The 20,573-nt window shown below is 46.9% G+C and overlaps 1 protein-coding gene across 1 annotated transcript in view; it reads left to right on the top strand.

The window, feature by feature from the left end:
- Positions 1–559: 559 nt before the first annotated feature.
- EFHB (EF-hand domain family member B) overlaps positions 560–20,573 on the top strand; it is a 60,634-nt gene continuing 40,620 nt past the window's right edge. Inside the window, exons 1-4 of the mRNA XM_055417111.2 lie at positions 560–1,829; positions 15,841–15,903; positions 17,508–17,651; positions 18,672–18,852. Of these exons, the coding sequence (XP_055273086.2) occupies positions 942–1,829; positions 15,841–15,903; positions 17,508–17,651; positions 18,672–18,852 (1,276 nt within the window). The 5' untranslated portion in view covers positions 560–941. The remainder of the gene's footprint in view (positions 1,830–15,840; positions 15,904–17,507; positions 17,652–18,671; positions 18,853–20,573) is intronic.

Genomic DNA, 20,573 nt, shown 5'->3' with positions numbered 1-20,573 from the left:
GAAGGTCAGGCAGGAGGCAGGGAGCGAGCCGCGAGAGGGAAGGTCAGGCGGGAGGCAGGGAGCGAGCCGGGAGAGGGAAGGTCAGGCGGGAGGCAGGGAGCGAGCCGGGAGAGGGAAGGTCAGGCGGGAGGCAGGGAGCGAGCCGGGAGAGGAGGGAAGGTCAGGCGGGAGGCAGGGAGCGAGCCGCGAGAGGGAAGGTCAGGCGGGAGGCAAGGAGCGAGCCGGGAGAGGAGGGAAGGTCAGGCGGGAGGCAGGGAGCGAGCCGGGAGAGGAGGGAAGGTCAGGCGGGAGGCGAGGAGCGAGCCGCGAGAGGGAAGGTCAGGCGGGAGGCAGGGAGCGAGGCGCGAGAGGGAAGGTCAGGCGGGAGGCAAGGAGCGAGCCGGGAGAGGGAAGGTCAGGCGGGAGGCAAGGAGCGAGCCGGGAGAGGAGGGAAGGTCAGGCGGGAGGCAGGGAGCGAGGCGCGAGAGGGAAGGTCAGGCGGGAGGCAGGGAGCGAGCCGGGAGAGGAGGGAAGGTCAGGCGGGAGGCAGGGAGCGAGCCGGGAGAGGGAAGGTCAGGCGGGAGGCAAGGAGCGAGCCGGGAGAGGAGGGAAGGTCAGGCGGGAGGAAGGGAGCGAGCCGGGAGAGGGAAGGTCAGGCGGGAGGCAGGGAGCGAGCCGGGAGAGGGAAGGTCAGGCGGGAGGCAGGGAGCGAGCCGGGAGAGGGAAGGTCACGCGGGAGGCAGGGAGCGAGCCGGGAGAGGGAAGGTCAGGCGGGAGGCAGGGAGCGAGCCGGGAGAGGGAAGGTCACGCGGGAGGCAAGGAGCGAGCCGGGAGAGGCAAAGGCGCGCGCAGCGCGGCGCTGCAGGCCCGCCCCCGTCTCCCAGGCAACCGGCAAACAGCGCTCGCCTCCGCTTCCCCGCGAAGCCCGCTCGGCGCTGGAGGCGCAGGGACTCAGGGCGGTGATGTGCTCTTTTCTGAGAGTGCCGTCCCCCAAAGGGTTAGGAGCTCCCCTCCAGCCCGGTGCAGCTCACCCCTCAGAGATGAGTGCCCTTGGACCGGGAGTGACGGTGTCGGGGAGGAAATGTGCTCTGAGCGCGCAGCGGGGACTCTCTCCGGAAGGAAAGGATGGCTTAGAAGAGAGGACCGTCTTCATGGGAACGACAGCTCCCAGGGAGCTGGCGCTCAGAGTGGGCTTACAAGATTTCCCGTGTAGTGAGGAGAGGGTGGCGTCGCCAGAAGTAAGACCTCCGTCCAGCGAGCGGCTTGAACTGAGACTGAAAAGACAGAATGTTTCTAGGGCCTTCATGGACGGCAGTAATTTAGGGGTCCACAGGGTCTCAGCCTCACAGGAAACAAAACCTCCTCTGAGTGCGTTGCCCGGAAGAGTGGGTTTTGAAAAGGAGCGTTTTCTGGCAGGGTATTGTCCAGGAAGGGTAACACAGCCTCCACTGGGCCGGGCGTGTGGAAGTCCACAGGCTTCAGGGGGCAGGCGATGTCCTGTGACTGGTGACCCCGAAGGGTTCGGGGCATCAGCGGGCAAGCTGCCTGCTCTGGGGATGGAGCCTAGAGGGGAACTCGGAGGAGAGCCCGCCTGTGTGGTGATGAAGCCCAGCGCAGAGACGGAGCCTCCTGTGGAGGTGGACATGGGGCTCCCCTGCCCAGAGCCAGCTGAAATGGAGCCTCCAGAGCCCCAAATGGGCTTGGTGATAGAACCTTCTGAGTGCCAGTTGGCCCAGCAACCTGAGGAGCAAGGGGAAGCTGAGAACCATGAACCAGGAGTAGAACCTCCAGATCGCATCAGACCCATCTACTCTGGGAAGTTTTTTGACCGGATGCCTTGCTGGCCAAGTGTAAGTTTTTCCCTAACACCCCCCTTTCTTCTTTGAGTTTCGTTCCATCGCTCAGTCTGCGCCTTCTCAGTCGGCTTTCTGCAGTACATGTCGTACCCTAGTATTCATGTCGCCTTTTTCTGAAACACTTTTCTTTTTCCATTCATTATTCTGTGACTTATTTGTTCTTTCAGTTAAGACTTGTGACCATTATGCTGGGTCCAGGGCACTAACAAATGAAAAGTGCATGGTCTCTACCCTGGGGGTTTATGTTGTCACTCCAATGTGGAAGACGATAACTAAACAAACATTATATAGATGTCTATATGAGTAGAAAACAAATGTGATTCTTCCTTAATAGAAGTACACTGTAAGCATGGAGCTCAATGGAAAATTTAGACAGTTTTGTTTGGAGGAGATGGGAAACTCTTTACAGAGCCAGTAGTACTTGAGCTTACTTAGAAAGGTGTCAGGGGACTTCCTTGGCAGTCCAGTGGTTAAGACTGCGATACCAGTGCAGGGGTCATGGGTTCAATCCCAGGCTGGAGAATTAAGATCCTGCATGGACTGCAAGGAGATCAAACCAGTCAATCCTAAAGGAAATCAGTCCTGAATATTCATTGGAGGGACTGATGCTGAAGCTGAAACTTCAATACTTTGGCCAACTGATGCGAAGAACTGACTCATTGGGAAAGACCCTGATGCTGGCAAAGATAGAAGGCAGGAGGAGAAGGTGACGACAGAGAATGAGATGGCTGGATGGCATCACTGACTCAATGGACATGAGTTTGAGTAAATTCCAGGAGTTGGTGATGGACAGGGAGGCCTGGCGTGCTGCAGTCCATGGGGTCACAGTTGGACATGACTGAGTGCCTGAACTGATTCCTTAAAAAAAAATGTGTCGGTATTTGTCAGATGGGAAAAAGGGTGGAGGCACCTTGAGCTGAGAATGGCATACAGCATGGCCAAAACTTCTTGGGTTGGGAGGTATAAGCAATTCTGTTTTGCCAGCATAGCGGTAGGAGATGAAGCAGAAATCAAAAGGTCCACAACGTGGGAATAAAATGCGTGGGTAGAGAGCAATGGTGGGTCTTCCTGAGGGAGGAAATAAATGCAACTTGCATTTTGAAAAGATATATATGTTATCAATAATAATGGTAGACTGGAAGGGAAAGATATTGGATAGTTAGGCTATTTCAAGGTAATGATGGCCCGAAATTAATGCAGAGTTACAAAGAATGGATAGGAAAGAGCCATTCGAGAAGCTTTTAGGAGATGATGGTACTGTTAAGAATTGCCATCTGGTTGTGGATCTAAGTGGTGAAAGACAGGGAAGTTGATGGACAGCTTAGGAGTTTCTCGGTTGGTAATGAGACATCTTCCAGTTTGGTGGCCCATGAGTATCTGGTGAACACCTGGAGCTTGCAGTCCTGAGTGTGAGATGTCTGCAGGGAGCCAGATGAAACAGCCAGGGAGACAGCCGGAGCCGTGGGTGGGGGTGGGAGAGAAGGTCTGGGCAGGAACCTTGGGGAACATGTGAGACCGTCAGAAAAAGGAAAGTCAGCTAGGTAATTATTTTATTTTTTTGTTTAAACGTTTTGGCCGTGCCATGTGGCATGTGGGACCTTAGTTCCCCTACCAGGGGTTGAACCTGCTCCTCCTCCAGTGGAAGTGTGGAGTCTTAACCACTGAATCACCAGAGATGTCCCAACTACGTGAGTTCTTGAGGACAAGGGTTTTCTTGTGTTTATCGCATAGCTTCATGGCATATCACAATGCCAAGCTTATAGTGGCCATTCAGGAAATATATGTTTGATAAATAGGAGGAGGGCTGGATGAGTGAATGGGATAGAAGAAAAAGGCGAGTTGAAGAAGGTGGTATTGAAGAACAGAAAGGGAGCATCCTTAAAATGTTCCAGGAATAAAGGAGACATTGGAGAACACATTTCGCTGAACTGGTCACAGGGATTCTGCAGAATTTTCTCTTTTTTGCGTCTGCAGACTTCTGTTCCCCTTGGGACTCAGGGCGTTCTTTTGACCCCTTTACTCTCTGGTTCCCTTGTTGGGTTTCCCCAGCCACTCTCTTCTCACTTGACCTTGCCTGCTTCTCCTTTCTGGATGGGTTCTGCAGTCTGCGGCTTCAGACCTGACCTCACGTAGGAGCGGAGACCAGCTTCCGGTTTCCGATACAGGCAATTCTAAAACCCCTGCTTCCTCTTGCCTTTCACATCCTCCTTTCTAAATGTGAAAGGATAGGGAAGAGAGCTTCAAGGGGAAAGTGACCAGCAGTGTTAAAAACGTCTGCATTTCCCCACTATTTTTCTGTAAAAATAGTCTATGAACTTCTTTCGGTATTATATGTCTTAGAATATTTCCTTAGGATAGAGTCTCAGGAGAAGTCAAAGGATGAATCTTTTTCTGGCTCTTATTGCCAAATCACTTCCTGTAAGATTGTACCACTGAATTTTAAAAATTAATGATGATTTGTAAGGCATTGTTTTAATTCAAATTTATTTGATTTATAACAAGACCAAAAGCTGTTTTATATGGTTGTTTTCATTTTTCAAAAAAAGTCTTACATCTGGTCATCTTGCTGAACTCTGATTAGTCTTTATTGCTTACTGTTTGTTTTGGATTTACTAGGTAGACAGTCATACTGACGTTACGGTCTCCCCTTCTTTGATGCGTACAATCCTCACTTTAATTTCCGATCTCACTACATTGCCTGTGATCAGTAATACAATACAGACAGTCTCTCTTCAGACTTCAATGGGAATGATTCTAATGGTTCACTGTTAAATATTATATTTGTAATATCCATCCCTAGTTCGCTGCTGCTGCTGCTGCTAAGTCACTTCAGTCGTGTCCGACTCTGTGTGACCCCATAGACGGAAGCCCACCAAGCTCCCCCGTCCCTGGGATTCTCCAGGCAAGAACACTGGAGTGGGTTGCCATCTCCTTCTCCAATGTGTGAAAGTGAAAAGTGAAAGTGAAGTCGCTCAGTCGTGTCCGACCCTTAGCGACCCCACGGACTGCAGCCTACCAGGCTCCTCCATCCATGGGATTTTCTAGGCAAGAGTGCTGGAGTGGCTTGCCATTGCCTTCTCCCTAGTTCGCTAAGTATGTTTAAAAATCAGGAATAGAGCTTGAGCTATGAAGAGCTTTCTCTGCGTTTGTTGAAATGCATCTTTTCTGAATTAGCCTGGTTAATTTTCTAGTAGTGAACCATCTTCATATATTTGGGCTAAGCCCTACTTGGTTGTGATATATTATTATTATAATATACTCTTGGATTTTATTTCCCAGATATTTACTAGGATTTTTGTATCAGTTGTTGTTCAGTTGCTAAGTCATGTCTGACTTTGCGACCCCACGGACTGCAGCACACCAGGCCTCCCTGTCCATCGCCAACTCCCGGAGCTTACTCAAACCCATGTCCATCGAGTCAGTGTTGCCATCCAACCATCTCATCCTCTGGCATCCCCTTCTCCTCCTGCCTTCAATCTTTCCCAGCATCAGGGTCTTTTTTAATGAGTCAGCTCTTCGCATCAGGTGGCCAAAGTATTGGAGCTTCAGCTTCAGCATCAGTCCTTCCAATGAAAATTCAAGGTTGATTTCCTTTAGGATGGAGTGGTTTGATCTCCTTGCAGTCCAATTGGACAGAGTTTTCCTTTTTGTGTTATCTTTCTCTAAGTTTGGTGTTGGGGTAATGCTAATATGTGAAAAGGATTGGGGAGCCTTCCATATTTTCATTTTCTTTATACTTGCAACAGTTTAGATATTATGCGTATTGTCTACTTCTTGTAGACTTTGTAGAACTCATGTAGTTGAAAGGAAAAGAACAGGGGATCCCCAGTGTGCTCCCTGGGGGGTGGGATGGGAAGCATTTGAAGCCCTTGAGTTAGTTCATCCAGCGTCAGAGGAGGGAGGAAGTGCATGTTGGTGGGGTCAAAGCCCATGTTCAAGTTTGGCAGTGAGGACAGCTCAGATGGAAAAATCTAGCTGCTGAGCCTGCTGAAACCACCCCCTGAGAACACCTGCTTTCCATCAGGCCATTCCAGTGTCCGGGGGAGGGATGTATCTCTGTAAGGACTCCCGTCCTGTGGCTGCAGGCGAAGGTCTGCCCTGACGGGTTACGAGATCCCCGGGGCCTTCTTGTCCTGAGCGACTAGTACACAGAGATCCCGGGGCCTTCTTGTCCTGAGCGACTAGTACACAGAGCCCTGAAGTACAAAGAGGAGAAAGGAAGGAACGTTTTAAAGAAAAGTTTAAAAAGATTCTGTTGTCTACAATGACTAGACAGTATGTTAGGTGCTAGGGCTGGCAAAGGTGAGAAGTGATTCAGTACCTGCTTTCAAAACACTCTTATAATCCAGAGAATTGTGAGCAACCAACCAATGATTTTACACTGTGGTAAGTGTCATGCGAAGAGATGCCTTTTTTCCCTCCGTGTTCTGCACTGAGAGAAAGTGGAAGTAAGATGTTGCTCAGTCGTGTCTGACTCTGCTACCCCATGAGTTGTAGCCCGCCAGGCTCCTCTGTCCGTGGAACTCTTCAGGCAAGAGTACTGGAGGGGCAGCCATGCCCTTCTCCAGGGGATCTTCCTGACCCAGAGATTGAACCTGGGTCTCACGTGTTGTAGGCAGATTCTTTACCATCTGAGCCACAAGGGGAGCCCTGATGGCTGTTCAGGGAGAGGGTGGAGGCAAAGGGGTCACCCGTTTGTAAATCTTATAAGAACCTGATAATTGTGCAAACCCTGGTACTCAAAAAAAAGTCACAGGGCTTCTCTGGTGGCTCAGTGGTGAAAGAGTCTGCCTGCCACTCCAGGAGACACAGGTTCAATCCCTGGTCTGGGAGGATCCCATATGCCAAGGAGCAAGGAAGCCCATGAACCACAACTATTGCGCCTGTGCTCTGGAGCCCAGGAACAGAAGCTACTGCAACCACTGAAGACCCAGCCTAGAGGCCGTGCACTGCAACAAGAGGAGCCATTGTAGTGACAAGTCCGCACCGCAGCTAGAGAGTAACTCCTCTCACTGCACCTAGAGGAAAGCCCAGCACAGCCAGAAATAAATACATAAAGACAAAAAGTTTAAAAACTCCTAATTTTTGTCAGAATTTTCAAAGAGCCAATTTGGGCAGAATTCTCAGAAGTGGATGGTTTCAATTGCATAATGGGTTCAGGGTCTAATGGGCAGCAAGATTGAGGCTATCACTCCTCTTTTTGGGTGAGATGTTCAGAGTTAGGGGCATCTATGAGTAAAACAGTGATCTTGACCAAGGGAGAGATGAACCTTTGTATTAGTCTACCCTGCATTCGGAGGGTGGACGGCTATGGGCTGGTGGATCTTTCACAGCTGAAAATGGTCTTGTATCAACCTGCCTGAGTTGACCTGAATCTTGGGACCCAATGACATGAAGTGAGAGGGGGACTTGGTCCCCGAAACCTGTGTTTTGAGGGCTGACTGACGCGGTGGCCCAGTGAGGAGGTGTGGCGAGGAGGGAGTGTGGAGCTGGCCAGCGGGCGGGGAGTTTGTTTGCACACAGAGAGCCTGAGCAGGCAGGTAAAGACAGGATGGTAGGAGCCAGGCTTCTTACTGGCAGAGAAAAAAGTTACAAATACAAAAAGGAGAAGGTGGAAGGACTCCTGCTGTGTGAAGTGTAACTGGCGGCGTCAGTGGAAGCTCGTGGTGTATCTGCATATCTATGTTTAGATAGCTCTACATTTATAGAGCTTTATTTATTTATAGGGCTTCCCTGGTAGCTGAGCTGGTGAAGAATCCGCCTGCAGTGCAGGAGACCCTGGTGTGATTCCTGGGTCAGGAAGCTCCCCTGGAGAAATGATAGGATACCCAGTCCAGTATTCATGGGCTTCCCCGGTGGCTCAGATGGTGAAGAATCTGCCTGCAATGTGGAAGATCTGGGTTTGATCCCTGGGTTTAGAAGATCCCCTGGAGGAGGGCATGACAACCCACTCCAGTATTCTTGCCTGGAGAATCCCCATGGACAGAGGAGCCTGGTGGGCTACGGTCATGGGATCGCAGAGTCGGACACGCCTGAGCGACTAAGCACAAGCTACGGTTATATCTACGTCTATCATTGTCAATCGGAGAACTCAATGGCAAGCCACTCCAGTACTTTTGCCTGGAAAATCCCATGGACGGAGGAGTCTGGTAGGCTGCAGTCCATGGGGTCGCTACGAGTCAGACATGACTGAGCGACTTCACTTTCCCTTTTCACTTTCACACATTGGAGAAGGAAATGGCAACCCACTCCAGTGTTCTTGCCTGGAGAGTCCCAGGGACGGGGGAGCCTGATGGGCTGCGGTCTATGGGGTCACAGAGTCGGACATGACTGAAGTGACTTAGCAGCAGCATCGTTGTCACATTTAACTAAATAGAATATTATAGAACTGATAGAGCTGCAAGTGTGTGGGGGTGTGCATATATCACACATTTCCTGACTTCATCCTCTGAGAGGATCTAGAAGTAATGTTTATCTCGTAGCAGTGAGCGCACCAGAGCCTGGATCTTGGTTTCTAAACATCGTTCTCTACTAAAGGGAATCAGGACTCTGGGGCTGGTGTATTAAAATATGAACTTGGAACACTTTTGAGAGCCAAAAAGTAAGAAAATGCTCAAAGAATATTGCAGATATGACAGAGTGGTGCAGAAACAAGTCTGAAAGGGCTCCTGGAGGGGTTCCACCAAACTATTACGCTTTGAGCATTCAATACCATTGCCACTGAATAAAGGGGAAGGGGTGAGGGATAACGTCAGAGTATGGAATCCAGATCCACACAGTGCCAGGCGTAAAACAGATAAACGAGGACCTGCTGATAGCACAGGGCGCTGCAGTCAATGCCCTCTAATAACCTGTTATGGAAAACAATGAACTGAAATTTATATATAAAAAAGAATTTATTGAAAATTCCTTTATGAATTGAAAATTAATAAGCATTTTATGAATTGAAAATAATTAATATATGTATATAAACTGAATCACTTTGCTGTATACCTGAAACACAATATTGTAAATCAACTATTTCAATTAAAAATTGCCATTGAATAAAATAGAAATCCATGCACTTAATGCTGATATAAAAACATGTTAAATAAATCGTAAGGAAAGAGAGTTTCCTTTCTGCTTAATTCCAGTTAATAAATGTAGATGAAATGATGGAATTTAAAAAATGACAATTTGACAACCATCATAGGTTTAGACAAAAATCATCAGTGGATGTTAGAACAGTAGGTAAAAGTTTAGGGACTTCCCTGGCGATCCAGTGGTTAAGAAGCTGCCCTTCCACTGCAGGGGTGGCCGGATGAGCTGGCGAGGGGGCAGTTCGGTCCCTGGTTGGGGAACTAGGATCCCGCATGCCGTGTGGCGGGGCCAAGTTTAGTGAGGGACTGGATTTTACAAAGAATATTATTTTTTATTTGTAGTATAGTTGACTCACTATACTATAGTGTGTTAATTTCTGCTTTATCGCAAAGTCACTCAGTTATAAATGCATGCAATCCTCTTTATATTCTCTTCCATTGTGGGTCATCACAGGACATTGAATACAGTTCCCTGTGCTGTACAGTCGGGCCTTGTTGTTAATCCGTTCTATAGGATAATTATTGATGACAAACTTTACCTAGGAGAAACCTAGCAGGCTTTACTTAGCGGACAAATTGACCGTGTTTGCTCCCTGAGGAAAAGCACAGCATTCTTTCTGTGATGTCCCTGACAAACATGTACGACTTTAATCATCAGCGAACACTAGTCAAACTCAAACTGAGGCACCACGAACAGAATAACTGGCCTACACTCAAAAAATGTCAAGGTCACAAAGGTCAAGAGAACATTAGGAACCGTTCCCAACCACAGAAGACAGAGGAGGCCGTGCGTGTGTGCTGGGCACCAGACACCAGGGCCTGACCCCCTGGGGGCCTGACGGGCAGGGGGCGCAGGGGTAGGGGGGCCAGCTGACCGCCTCGCCCGCTGCCCTGGGTGGCCTGCGGCGTTCCTTCTGCAGGCTGCGCTCCCAGTGACACAGCATGGCAGGGACCCTAGATCCGAGCCAGTTTGCCCAACGCAGACCCCTGGCACCGTCTCAGGGGCCACACCCTGGCCTCCCCGAGTGTTCCCAGAGCCGTGCTGTGATCCAGGGCTCTTCTTTCCTAACGCCTCCCCATGGCCTCCCTTCACAGGGGACAGTCTGACACCCCCCTTCCCACCCTGCACCCCTCCTTGATCTGCCACAGATGTTCTCCTGCTTCTCAGAGGAACGAACCAACCAGTCATCACTCTGAGACCCTGGGTTTGCTCCCTTTGCTGAGAAGGACAGCACTGGGGCCACTGGTGCTGTTTGAATGAAGTCTTCACAGTAAATAATTTTCTGAGTTTTGTGGCCTGTCGTATATTTTTTTAAGATAATAAACCACAAGGAAAAAGAAAATAAAAGAGGAGACAGCAGTTTTAAAATTATCGGCTTGTTTTGGAAAATAGGAAGGTGGCGATACGGCCACTGATTTTGCATGCGGAGGTGAAATCTGCCAGGAATTGGGAAGTCATTTCTACCTGAAATGATCTTATTTGCCCGGAAAAAGCCCGGAGAGCTCAGCCCGCGTAATCAGAAATAGGAAAGCTTGGATCTGAACACTGAAGGAGGACCGGATGGAAGTCCGCATTCGCTGCGGCTGGGATTCTGGTCCCCTCCTCCGCCCCGCGTCTACCTCAGCTCCCACCTCTCCGCACCGGCTAGTGCTCCCTTCTACCGGAACCATGGATTCATTTTCCCAAAGTGGTTTTTGGAATCAAAAGACACCAAGCTGAAGATAAGGCAGGGGCTGGAAAGGAAATGTGCACCTTCTGTCGTGCGGTTTCCCCAGCGCATCCCCGACGGCCAGAGGCAGGGTGGAGACCAGCCTCTCAGCAGCAGGCAGGGCGGAGAGACGCGGCATCGCGGATCGGAGGAGAGACCTGCTTGGGTTCAGATATCTGCCGGTATGTGAGCCGTGTCACCCTGTCGCTCAGCCTCCCCGTGCCTCCATTTGCTCACGACGGGGATGATAATAGCACCTACCTCCTGGAAATCATCCTGAAGTGAACTAACACACAGGAAGCCCTGAGAACAGCGTCCAACATAGATGCTGTGCTTTACAATCGGATTACCACTGTTACTGTTCTCTGGACATTCTGAAAATCTAGAGGAAAAAAAAGACACTGGGGACTCTACTGAGATAAAGGCAGCCTCATCATCTGATCAGTTTACAGCACAGTCCAAGACTCAACAAGCCCTATAACACATCCATCTCTGGGGAGCCTAAGCTGGGTGAGGATCAGAGGCCAGCTTGAAGGGAGGGGCCAAAACAAGCAAACAGAAAACCCAGACGGAACAGGGAAAAGGTAAGCCCACAGGAAAGTTACTCCAGAAATAAAAGAGGTTGCACTTGTAAGACAAGATTGGAGCTTTTAAAAGAACAGCCAAGGAAGAAGGAAGAACAATTTAGAGCATAGTATAAGGTATTTGGATAGTCTAAATAAACATTCAGCAGAGGATTGGAGGATGCAATGAAAGACATCTCCTAGACATGAAAGCGAATGCCCTGGAGGCCAAAGGGAGCGTCTCAAAGTGGGTCATTGTCCCATTTCTCAGGTTGGGGGGGTCACTGGGGAGGGGGCCATCACAGCTGCCCCTGATTTTTCCGTTTGTTTTTGGCTGCCCCGGGTCTCCGTGGCTGCACGAAGGTGTTCTCTGCCTGCAGTGAGCAGGGCTGCTCTCTGGCCGCGGTGCACCTCCTCGCCGGGAGCTCGGGTCCTGGGCATGTGGCTGCACAGCTGAGGTGCCCGGGTCGGCCGCTCCGAGGCGCGTGGGATCTTCCTGAGCCAGGGCTCCAATCCGTGTCCCCGGCATTGGCAGGTGGATTCGCAAACACGGAACCACCAGGGAAGGCCTTGCGCCTGCGTTCTGCCCTGGTTCTGCATACACCTGATGCTCATTTTTATTTCTAGTGCTCTTGTAGCTGTTTCCCTTCTATTTCATATTGTTTATAGACTTTTTGATAACCCCTCACTGCTTTCTTTTGCTTAATAAAGAAATACATAGTAAAATATTGAGAAAACAACACAGGAAAAAATAAAAGCACGTGTAAGTTCACCATGAAATGAAGCCATGGAATGAAGACACTTGCTCCTTAAAAGGAAAGCTCTGACAAATCCAGACAGTGTATTAAAAACAGAGACCTCACTTTGCTGACAAAGGTCCGTCTAGTCAAAGCTATGGTTTTTCCAATAGTCACGAATGGATGTGAGAGTTGGACCATAAAGAAGGCTGAGCACCGAATAACTGATACTTTCGAATTGTGGTGTTGGAGAAGACTCTCGGAAGTCCCTTGGACTGCAAGGAGATCCAACCAGTCCATCCTAAAGGAGATCAGTCCTGGGTGTTCATTTTAAGGACTGATGCTGAAGCTGAAACTCCAGTATTTTGGCCACCTGATGTGAAGAACTGACACACTGGAAACGACCCTGTTGGAGGGAAAGATTGAAAGCAAAAGGGGAAGGGGACGACAAAGGGTGAGGTGGCTAGATAGCATCACCAACTCAGTGGACATGAATTGGAGCAAACTCCGGGAGATCGTGAAGGACACAGGGGCCTGGCGTGCTGCAGTCCACGGGGGTTGCAAAGTCAGACACGACTGAGTGACTGAACAACAAAAGTCACCACTCAGAAATGGCGATCGCAGCTCACAGCTTTTTGTCTCCGTGTTATGTGCGCGTTGCCAACAGAGATGCGATTCTGTGATCTGTGTGATACAGATTCATGTCTCTTTGAAATTCATGTTGTCTCATGAACATTTAAAACGGTTTATATACATGATTCTAAACCATTCCATGATCGCATATCATTTGAAAGTGACATAGTTTATTTAACCATTTGCCTATTGTTGTATATTTAGCAGTTTATACAATTAAGACAAAAGTTCATTTTATTCATCTCTTACTGCACCACATTAAAAATTACACAACAGATTTTCACCAAACTTGGGGAGTATGTTTGGGATTCGTTCAAATACACAGATTCAAAGTGTAGGCCATGAAGAAAAGAGTATATTCATGTCTTGGAACTTGACAGAGAAACAATAGGGAAGGGAAAATAATTTTCCTTCTACCTTTCCGAGTTCTAGGCTAGAACCTTCTGTGATGAAAGACATTAACAAGAGAAAAACAAGCATATTTATTAACATGTATATCTCATATGTACACGGAAAAAACCCAGGAAAACTGAGCAACCCCAAGATGGCTCAAGCTACCACTTTAAGTACCATTTAGCTAAAGACAAAAAATGATGTTAGCAGAGAACTATATTCAGTATCCTGTGATAAAGCATAATGGAAAATAATATTTTAATATATATGTATAACTCAGTCATTTGGCTGTACAGCAGAAATTAACACTACATTGTAAATCAACTATACTTCAATTTTTTTAAAAAAGCTCATGTAACTATGAAAAAAAATTGGTGCAAAAAGAAGGCCAGCTATAGCAGGTTACCAGGGAAAGCGTGGTAAGCAAGGGTAAGGTTTATTATACAGTTTACATTGGTATCTTCTCTACTGATAAGAGTTTCTGGACATTTAGATTCAAACTTCTCTTCCTCATACAGAGAAGGAGACATGTTTACAAGTGATGTCTTTTGTAAAATGCATGCAATCCTTACAAAAGGGCAACTTCTACTCCATTTTCAGAGCTGCTCTCATGTCTGCTATTTATTAATCAGTTCAATATAATCCTTATGCCAATGAGGCATATTTGGGGGTGGCGACTTCTGCATCCTTCATACCTCAAACTGATGAGCAGGCATCCTTGAGAATAACTGAAATAAGAAGAGCTCTGTGACTGGAGGAGATGGACACATGTATCATGATGACTCCGCAGACGGAAATCAGGTATGATGGCTTCCATCTTTGTACCCCCGATCAAACGACCTGAGGACATCCAAACCTGATTATAGCTACTGATTTGGAGTCAAACTGCTTTCCAAGTGGGCAACTCTGGGAAGAATATCGAGGGTATTTCTGTCCAATAAAATGCTTGCATGATGGAAACCTGGAACATCTGCTGTCAAACTCTCGAAGGGAGGTGGATGAGGGACAGGCAGACTCAGGCCACGGACGGATGGACCTGTCAGTCCACCCATTCTTCCTTCTGTCTCTCTAGTCGTCTGTCATCTGGGGAGTAGCTGCCCTGGTATCCCCAGCTTTATGAAGTAATCTTTCCATTAAATATTTAAAATAATGGTTGGCACTTATATAACATGTATAGTAAGAGAAACTTTATGTTCCCTGATACCTCTGGGATTTCTGATCATTCCCAGCTAAATTAAAAACTTACTTGTATCTCAAAATTAAAGGAAATGCAAAAGGTCACGTTTCTCCTCTCTTTTCCCACCCTGTTCAGCTCAAGTTGGAGCACAGTCCCTCTCCTTTTTCACACAGGACTCTTCCCGCTTTGTGCAGTTACAAGTAGAATTTACTCCAGGTCTGGCGTTAAGGCTGGGCTGCATGTCACTGGCCAGCTCTCATCCTGGGTTCCTGGCCTCTGACCTCACTGTTTCATCTTTCCCTCCGCTCACTTTTCGCTCAACTTTTCTTTTCTTTCTTCCTATTTTTTTTTGCCATACCATGCAGCATGAAGGATCTTAGTGTCGCAACAAGGGATCACACTTGTGCCCCTACATTGGGAGCACAGAGCCCTCACCAGTGGGCCATCAGGCAAGTCTCCTCTCAGTCTTGCTAATCACCTCCCCTAACCCTTCCTTAGTCTGTCCCATCAGGAGTCCCTGTTTGCTTCCATTTGTTGCTGTTGATGTCAGTCGCTCAGGTGTGTCCGACCCTTCTGCAACCCCATGGACTGTAGCCCGCCAGGCAAGAATACTAGAGTGAGTTGCCATTTCCTTCTCCAGGGCTTTTTCTGACCCAGGGATAGACTCTGCCTTTCCTGCATTGGCAGGCAAATTCTTAACCACTGAGCCACAAGGGAAGCCCCATTCTTTGGCAAAGCAGTTAAATTCTCTGTCTGAGCATGTCTGTGGGCAATCTCTTTTGTACTTCAATGTCATCAAGATACTCTCTTAATCTTTGTTGGTTCTCTCTCGAAGAGGAATTCTGCAGTTAACGTTCATCATAATAAAAATCTTCCAGCTATTCATCTGTATCCATCTGTCTGTGTTGTCACCCAGCCATCCCTCATTTATCCAATCGGTCTGCCCCTGCCAACGCCTGTACAGTCATCCCTCCACCCAACTCTCAGCCTCTCTTCTTTTCACCGATCATCCCCAGCCCCCTCCAGAGACCTAGAACACTCTTAGGGGAAGTTTCTTTCTCTCGGTTTTTTAAAGAGAAACTTATACTTTGCAAAAATAGCTATCAGCTGCCTTGAAATGATAAAGGGGAAATAGATATGAGATGCATGGCTGGGAATGAGCAGTTATAATCTTTGCTTGGGCAAGAGAAGGATAGATAAGACCCAGATTAGAAATAAGTGAACAAAGCCAAGTGAGGTTCGGACCATTCACAGAAGGAGCTTGGCCCGGGGGGACACGTTCTCATATATCAAAAGCTAGGGTGTTGGCAGAAATACAGCCATAATGCAAACACACGCATGCACACTCAGAAATGCTTGTCGTTTGTATTTACCTTGAATTTGGTCACAGTCCCACTGAACTGATGATAACAGGATCGTTGATAATTAACCCGTGAATGATGACAAGATATTTCTGAAAGCGGAATCCCTAAGCAAGTTGAGAGTTCATAAACTGTAAAAAAAAAAAAGGCAAACTTAAAATGTACGCAGTATCTAATGTTTGTATTATACATCAGGATGGTTTTAGATCTGGTATTTGTTTTTCCTGTTTTTTCTTAATTGTGTTAAGTAGTTGAAGTGTTAGAATCATAGGCCAAATTGGAAATACATTCCTTTCTTCAAAGTACTCTCCCTGTACCTTCATAATGACCAATTACTGCTTTTCTCTCCTTAGGCAGGGAAAGTTCTTCCCATTGGATACAGAGTTGCAAACTGCTTGACTGAAAAACTTCCCAGGGTGAGTGTTTTCAATATGCATTTGTGTGCACAAGGAGATCCAACCAATCCATTCTAAAGGAGATCAGTCCTGGGTGTTCATTGGAAGGACTAATGCTAAAGCTGAAGCTCCAATACTTTGGCCACCTCATGTGACGAGTTGACTCATTGGAAAAGACTGATGCTGGGAGAGATTGGGGGCAGGAGGAGAAGGGGACGACAGAGAATGAGATGGCTGGATGGCATCACCGACTCGAAGGACATGAGTTAGTGAACTCCAGGAGTTGGTGATGGACAGGGAGGCCTGGCGTGCTGTGATTCATGGGGTTGCAAAGAGTCGGACACGACTGAGCGACTTGAGCTGAATTGAACTGAAGATAAACAACATTCAACATTCCTTATGAGAGTTGTATAGCTTTAATGTGGTCCATTTGGATTTTTTTTTTTTTTTTTTTTACTATATGGACTGATGGTAAAGCTGAAGCTCCAATACTTTGGCCACCTCATGCGACGAGTTGACTCACTGGAAAAGAGTCTGATGCTAGGAGGGATTGGGGGTGGGAGGAAAAGGGGACAACAGAGAATGAGATGGCTGGATGGCATCACCGACTTGATGGACATGAGTTTGAGTGAACTCCGGGAGTTGGTGATGGACAGGGAGGCCTGGCGTGCTGTGATTTATGGGGTTGCAAAGAGTCAGACACGACTGAGCGACTGAACTGAACTGAAGACCTTCTGTTGAGTTTGAATTAGGAAATGAAAATCCCAGGCTTACGATTTCCAGCTCTATGAAAACTACTGGAGTTTTCCATTTATTTAGATTGGAAATAGTCTTTTATGGTATTCTTCCTAACCTAAATACTTCCTGGTTGTTTTCTAAATATGACTTATTTTTATTGGAGTATAGCTGATCTATGATGTTCTGTTAGTTTCAGGAATATAGCAAAGTGAATCATTTATATATATATATATATATAATATATATATACATACATTATATATATATACATTATATATATATATATAATATATATATATATATACACCTATATCCACTCTTTTTTAGGTTCTTTCCCCATGAAGGTAGAGTTCCCTGTGCTATAAGCAGGTTCTTACTAGTTACCTGTTTTATGTGTAGCAGTGTGTACATGTTAATCCCAAACTCCTAATTTATCTTCCGCCTCCTTTACCCTTTGGTAACCATAATTCTACATCTGCGACTCTATCTCTGCTTTGTAGATAAGTTCATTTTTATCGTTTTTCTAGATTTCAGATATAAGGCTTATCATATCTGTCTTTTTCTGTCCGACATACTTCACTCAGGGTGATAATCTAGTGTGATATTTTCTAGATATAAGGCATATCATGATATCTGTCTTTGTCTGACTTACTCAGTGTGATAATCTCTAGGTCTATCCATGCTGCTGCAGCTAAATATAACTTTAAAAATATGTTGTTTATTTCCATTAAAAAACCTTCAAGATGTTTTATTATTGGGTGCTGGAGTTCCCCAGGTACTTGTTATACTCATGTAATGAAAGATGTTCGTTGATTGGTATAGATAAGTCTTGCTGATATCAACCAACTATACTTGACGATTCTATTTTCTTCTCTCACTATTGACAGCTAATGACCCCACCGGAGGCAAAAAAATTTTTCAACTTCAGATATCCACCTGCTGGAGCCGAAAGAGTATTTTACGGCAGAGCAAATGATCCCCAAATCGCACCTTCCTTGACACACGGAATAAGATCGAAAATTTCAATACCGGTAACTTCTTTTCTGTTTTTCCTTGTATGTTATTCACTTCCAAGGGTTAGTGATGTTAGTGAAATCATCACTTCCAACCTCCTTCCCACTCTCAATGAAAAAATCCAAGCAGCAGTAGGCAAGACAGTGAGTGTGGGAAAGTCAACGGTGCTGTAAGCCCCAGACTGCTTATTGTCCCCTTGGAGGACACAAGCTGAGCTGCACTTCATCTTCCCACAGTAAAAAGGGGTGGGCCTCCCTGATAGCTCAGCCGGTAAAGAATCCGCCTGCAATGCAGGAGACCCCAGTTCGATTCCTGGGTCAGGAAGATTCCTTGGAGAACAATTCCTGGGTCGGGAAGATCCTCTGGAGAAGGGATAGGCTACCCACTCCAGTACTCTTGGCTTCCCTGGTGGCTCAGCTGGTACAGAATCCTCCGGCAATGTGGGACACCTGTGTTCAATCCCTGGGTTGCGAAGATCCCCTGGAGAAGGGAAAGGATACCCACTCCAGTATTCTGGCCTGGAGAATGCCATGGACTATACAGTCCATGGGGTTGCAAAGAGTCGGGCATGACTTAGCACTAACGCTTTCACTTTCATGGTAAAGAGAGGTGCTGTCAAGGTTCCCTAAAGCACGGCGAGGACAGAGGCTGGGTGCCGCTGCTGGAGACGTCAGCGCATGTGTGAACGCGGGGTCTCAGTGTTATCTGCTCTGGACTGAACGGACAGTCCAGGGGCAGAGGGCCGGCTCTTGCACCTGCAGGGCGCCTGTGGGGCTCTTGTGGCTCTTGTGCTGGAATATTTGAGCTGCGGAACCAGGGAGTTGCCCTCGTAAACACTTTAGCCTCAGTGAAAAGTCACGTTTTGACGTGTCTAAGCTGCATAGTCCCAATCTGATGGTGGGTTTGAAGGTGAGCCAAGGCAACAATCATGAAATGCTTTTTCACTATCATATTCTCTTCCCCCTGGTGTTGAGTTTCAATGTTCAGATTTCTTTCTTTTTTGGTTGTTACATCTTTGCTTTGTATGACTTCTTCAGGCAAAGGTATTGATCAACCCACAGCCTATAACAACGTTTCAACAGAAAATGAAAGATAAAAAGGAGTCAGTATATTTTAGCAATCAACGGGCACCATTAGGAAAATCTCATGATCAGACACCGGGATTGCCTAAAGGCCTGGACATACTCAATACGACATTTGGGACGGCAATCGTCAGAGGTAGTGAACATAAGGGGTGGGAGGGAGTGATAAAATGTTTTCTTAGAAAATGGGATTCAGTATCCTGTTGGGGTTTATTTAGTGCGGGAGCAGATGATGTCAAGAATGAAAGACAGGATCATAGCAAGAAAGTTACTCTCAGACCCAGAGGCCTGCGAGTGTGTCAAGGCCGTGTGTTCAGGCCGTGAGTTCAGGGTTTGGAGGGGAGGTTCAGGGTGCAGAGTAGAGAAGGTGCAGATACAGGAAACAGGCTCAGAAGGCTGATGCTGGGACCAGCTGTGAGGCTGCAATCCTTCCCCCGGGCACCTACTGATGGGTTTTATTTCCACCAAGGCCTCCGATATGCTCGTAACTCTCAACTCTTTTTAAAAAAATTCTTTTTAAATTGAAGAACAGTTAATGTACAAATGTTCTGTTGATTCGCCTCTGTACAGCAAACTGATTGAGTTATGCATGTATATCCATCCTTTTCTGTATTCTTTTCCATTGTGGTTTATCCCAGGAGATTGGATAGCGTTGCCTGTGCCACGCAACAGGACTTTGTTCCTTATCTATCCTGTTGTAACAGCTCGCATCTGCTAATCCAGAATGCTTCCCTCCCCCAGACCCCTCGCCCTTGTCTGTTCCCAAGGTCTGCCTATAACTCTCAACTCTTACGAAACTCGGTTTCACCCAATAGAGCACGGAACAGACGAGTTCGCTGAACGCTGCCCGGGACACTCATTCGCCCCGGTCCACGACGTGTGCACCAAGCGAGCAGGCAGCGTCCGCGCAGCCTTCTCTCGCATCTGGAGAGGGGGTGGCGCATGTGTTTCCGCGGTGACTCGCCGTCAGTCACGGCTGTTTCTCCTCTGCCTCCCCGCCTCCTGCCCCCTTGGGTACTGTCCTGTAAACCCCACTTTCTGCCTTTTTAGGTCCCTCCCCCTCCCCCTCCAGAATCATTGCAGGGGACCTCAAACTCTGTCTTTTTATCATCCTGCTGAGAGAGGGGTTTCTCTCTTTGTCTTTCTGCACCGGCTGAGGCTTTGCTCCAGGAACCTTATCTTTCTTACCAAAAGGTCCATTATGGTGTTTTTCATTCACATAGTCGTATCTGTTCTGGAGATAAACTATGCCTTTGTCTTGGAAGGCAAAATCTGCAGTTGTACTTTATTGTATCACATATAAAGTTAAAATCTGTTAATATTTGAAATATTAAAAATGTATTTTAGAAGAGGCAAGATATCTTTTTTCTTTTAAATAGGATTAAAAAATTGTACTTAAGCAGACAGAACATTACAGAATTACCCAAGTTATATCATAACTGCTATCTAGGATTAGTTCATTTAATATGAAAAGTATTCATTTATATATGTAATAGACGGAATGCTCCAGAACACGTGTATGTGTGTTCATAGGTGTAATGGTTCCTACATCAAAAGAGAAGCACTGCATTACAGGATTATTCTGAGCAGGACCACCTTCCAACATTCTTAATGGTTTGTTTACAGACCCCAGTTCTTGGCATACAGTCCAAAAGAAAGAAAATGCCTCAATGTATGTTGTTAGGTACAAAGAGAAAACTGTAAATGGAATTATATTTAAAAATCATTACAGAAAACAATAAAGACAAAATAATTTGCTGTATATAAAGCCAGGAACTACCAGTCCTGGGCAAGCAGCTATTCAACAAAGACCTTCTAGCTCTAGGTTTGGGGCCAGAAGGAAGAAGAGTTTCTTCC

Source organism: Moschus berezovskii, chromosome 1 (assembly GCF_049115385.1).
Source record: "Moschus berezovskii isolate FMDL1 chromosome 1, NW_MosBer_1.0, whole genome shotgun sequence".
NCBI classification, from domain to species: domain Eukaryota; kingdom Metazoa; phylum Chordata; class Mammalia; order Artiodactyla; family Moschidae; genus Moschus; species Moschus berezovskii.
Note: the sequence above shows the minus strand (reverse complement) of the source record. Positions and strands in the feature narration are given on the sequence as shown.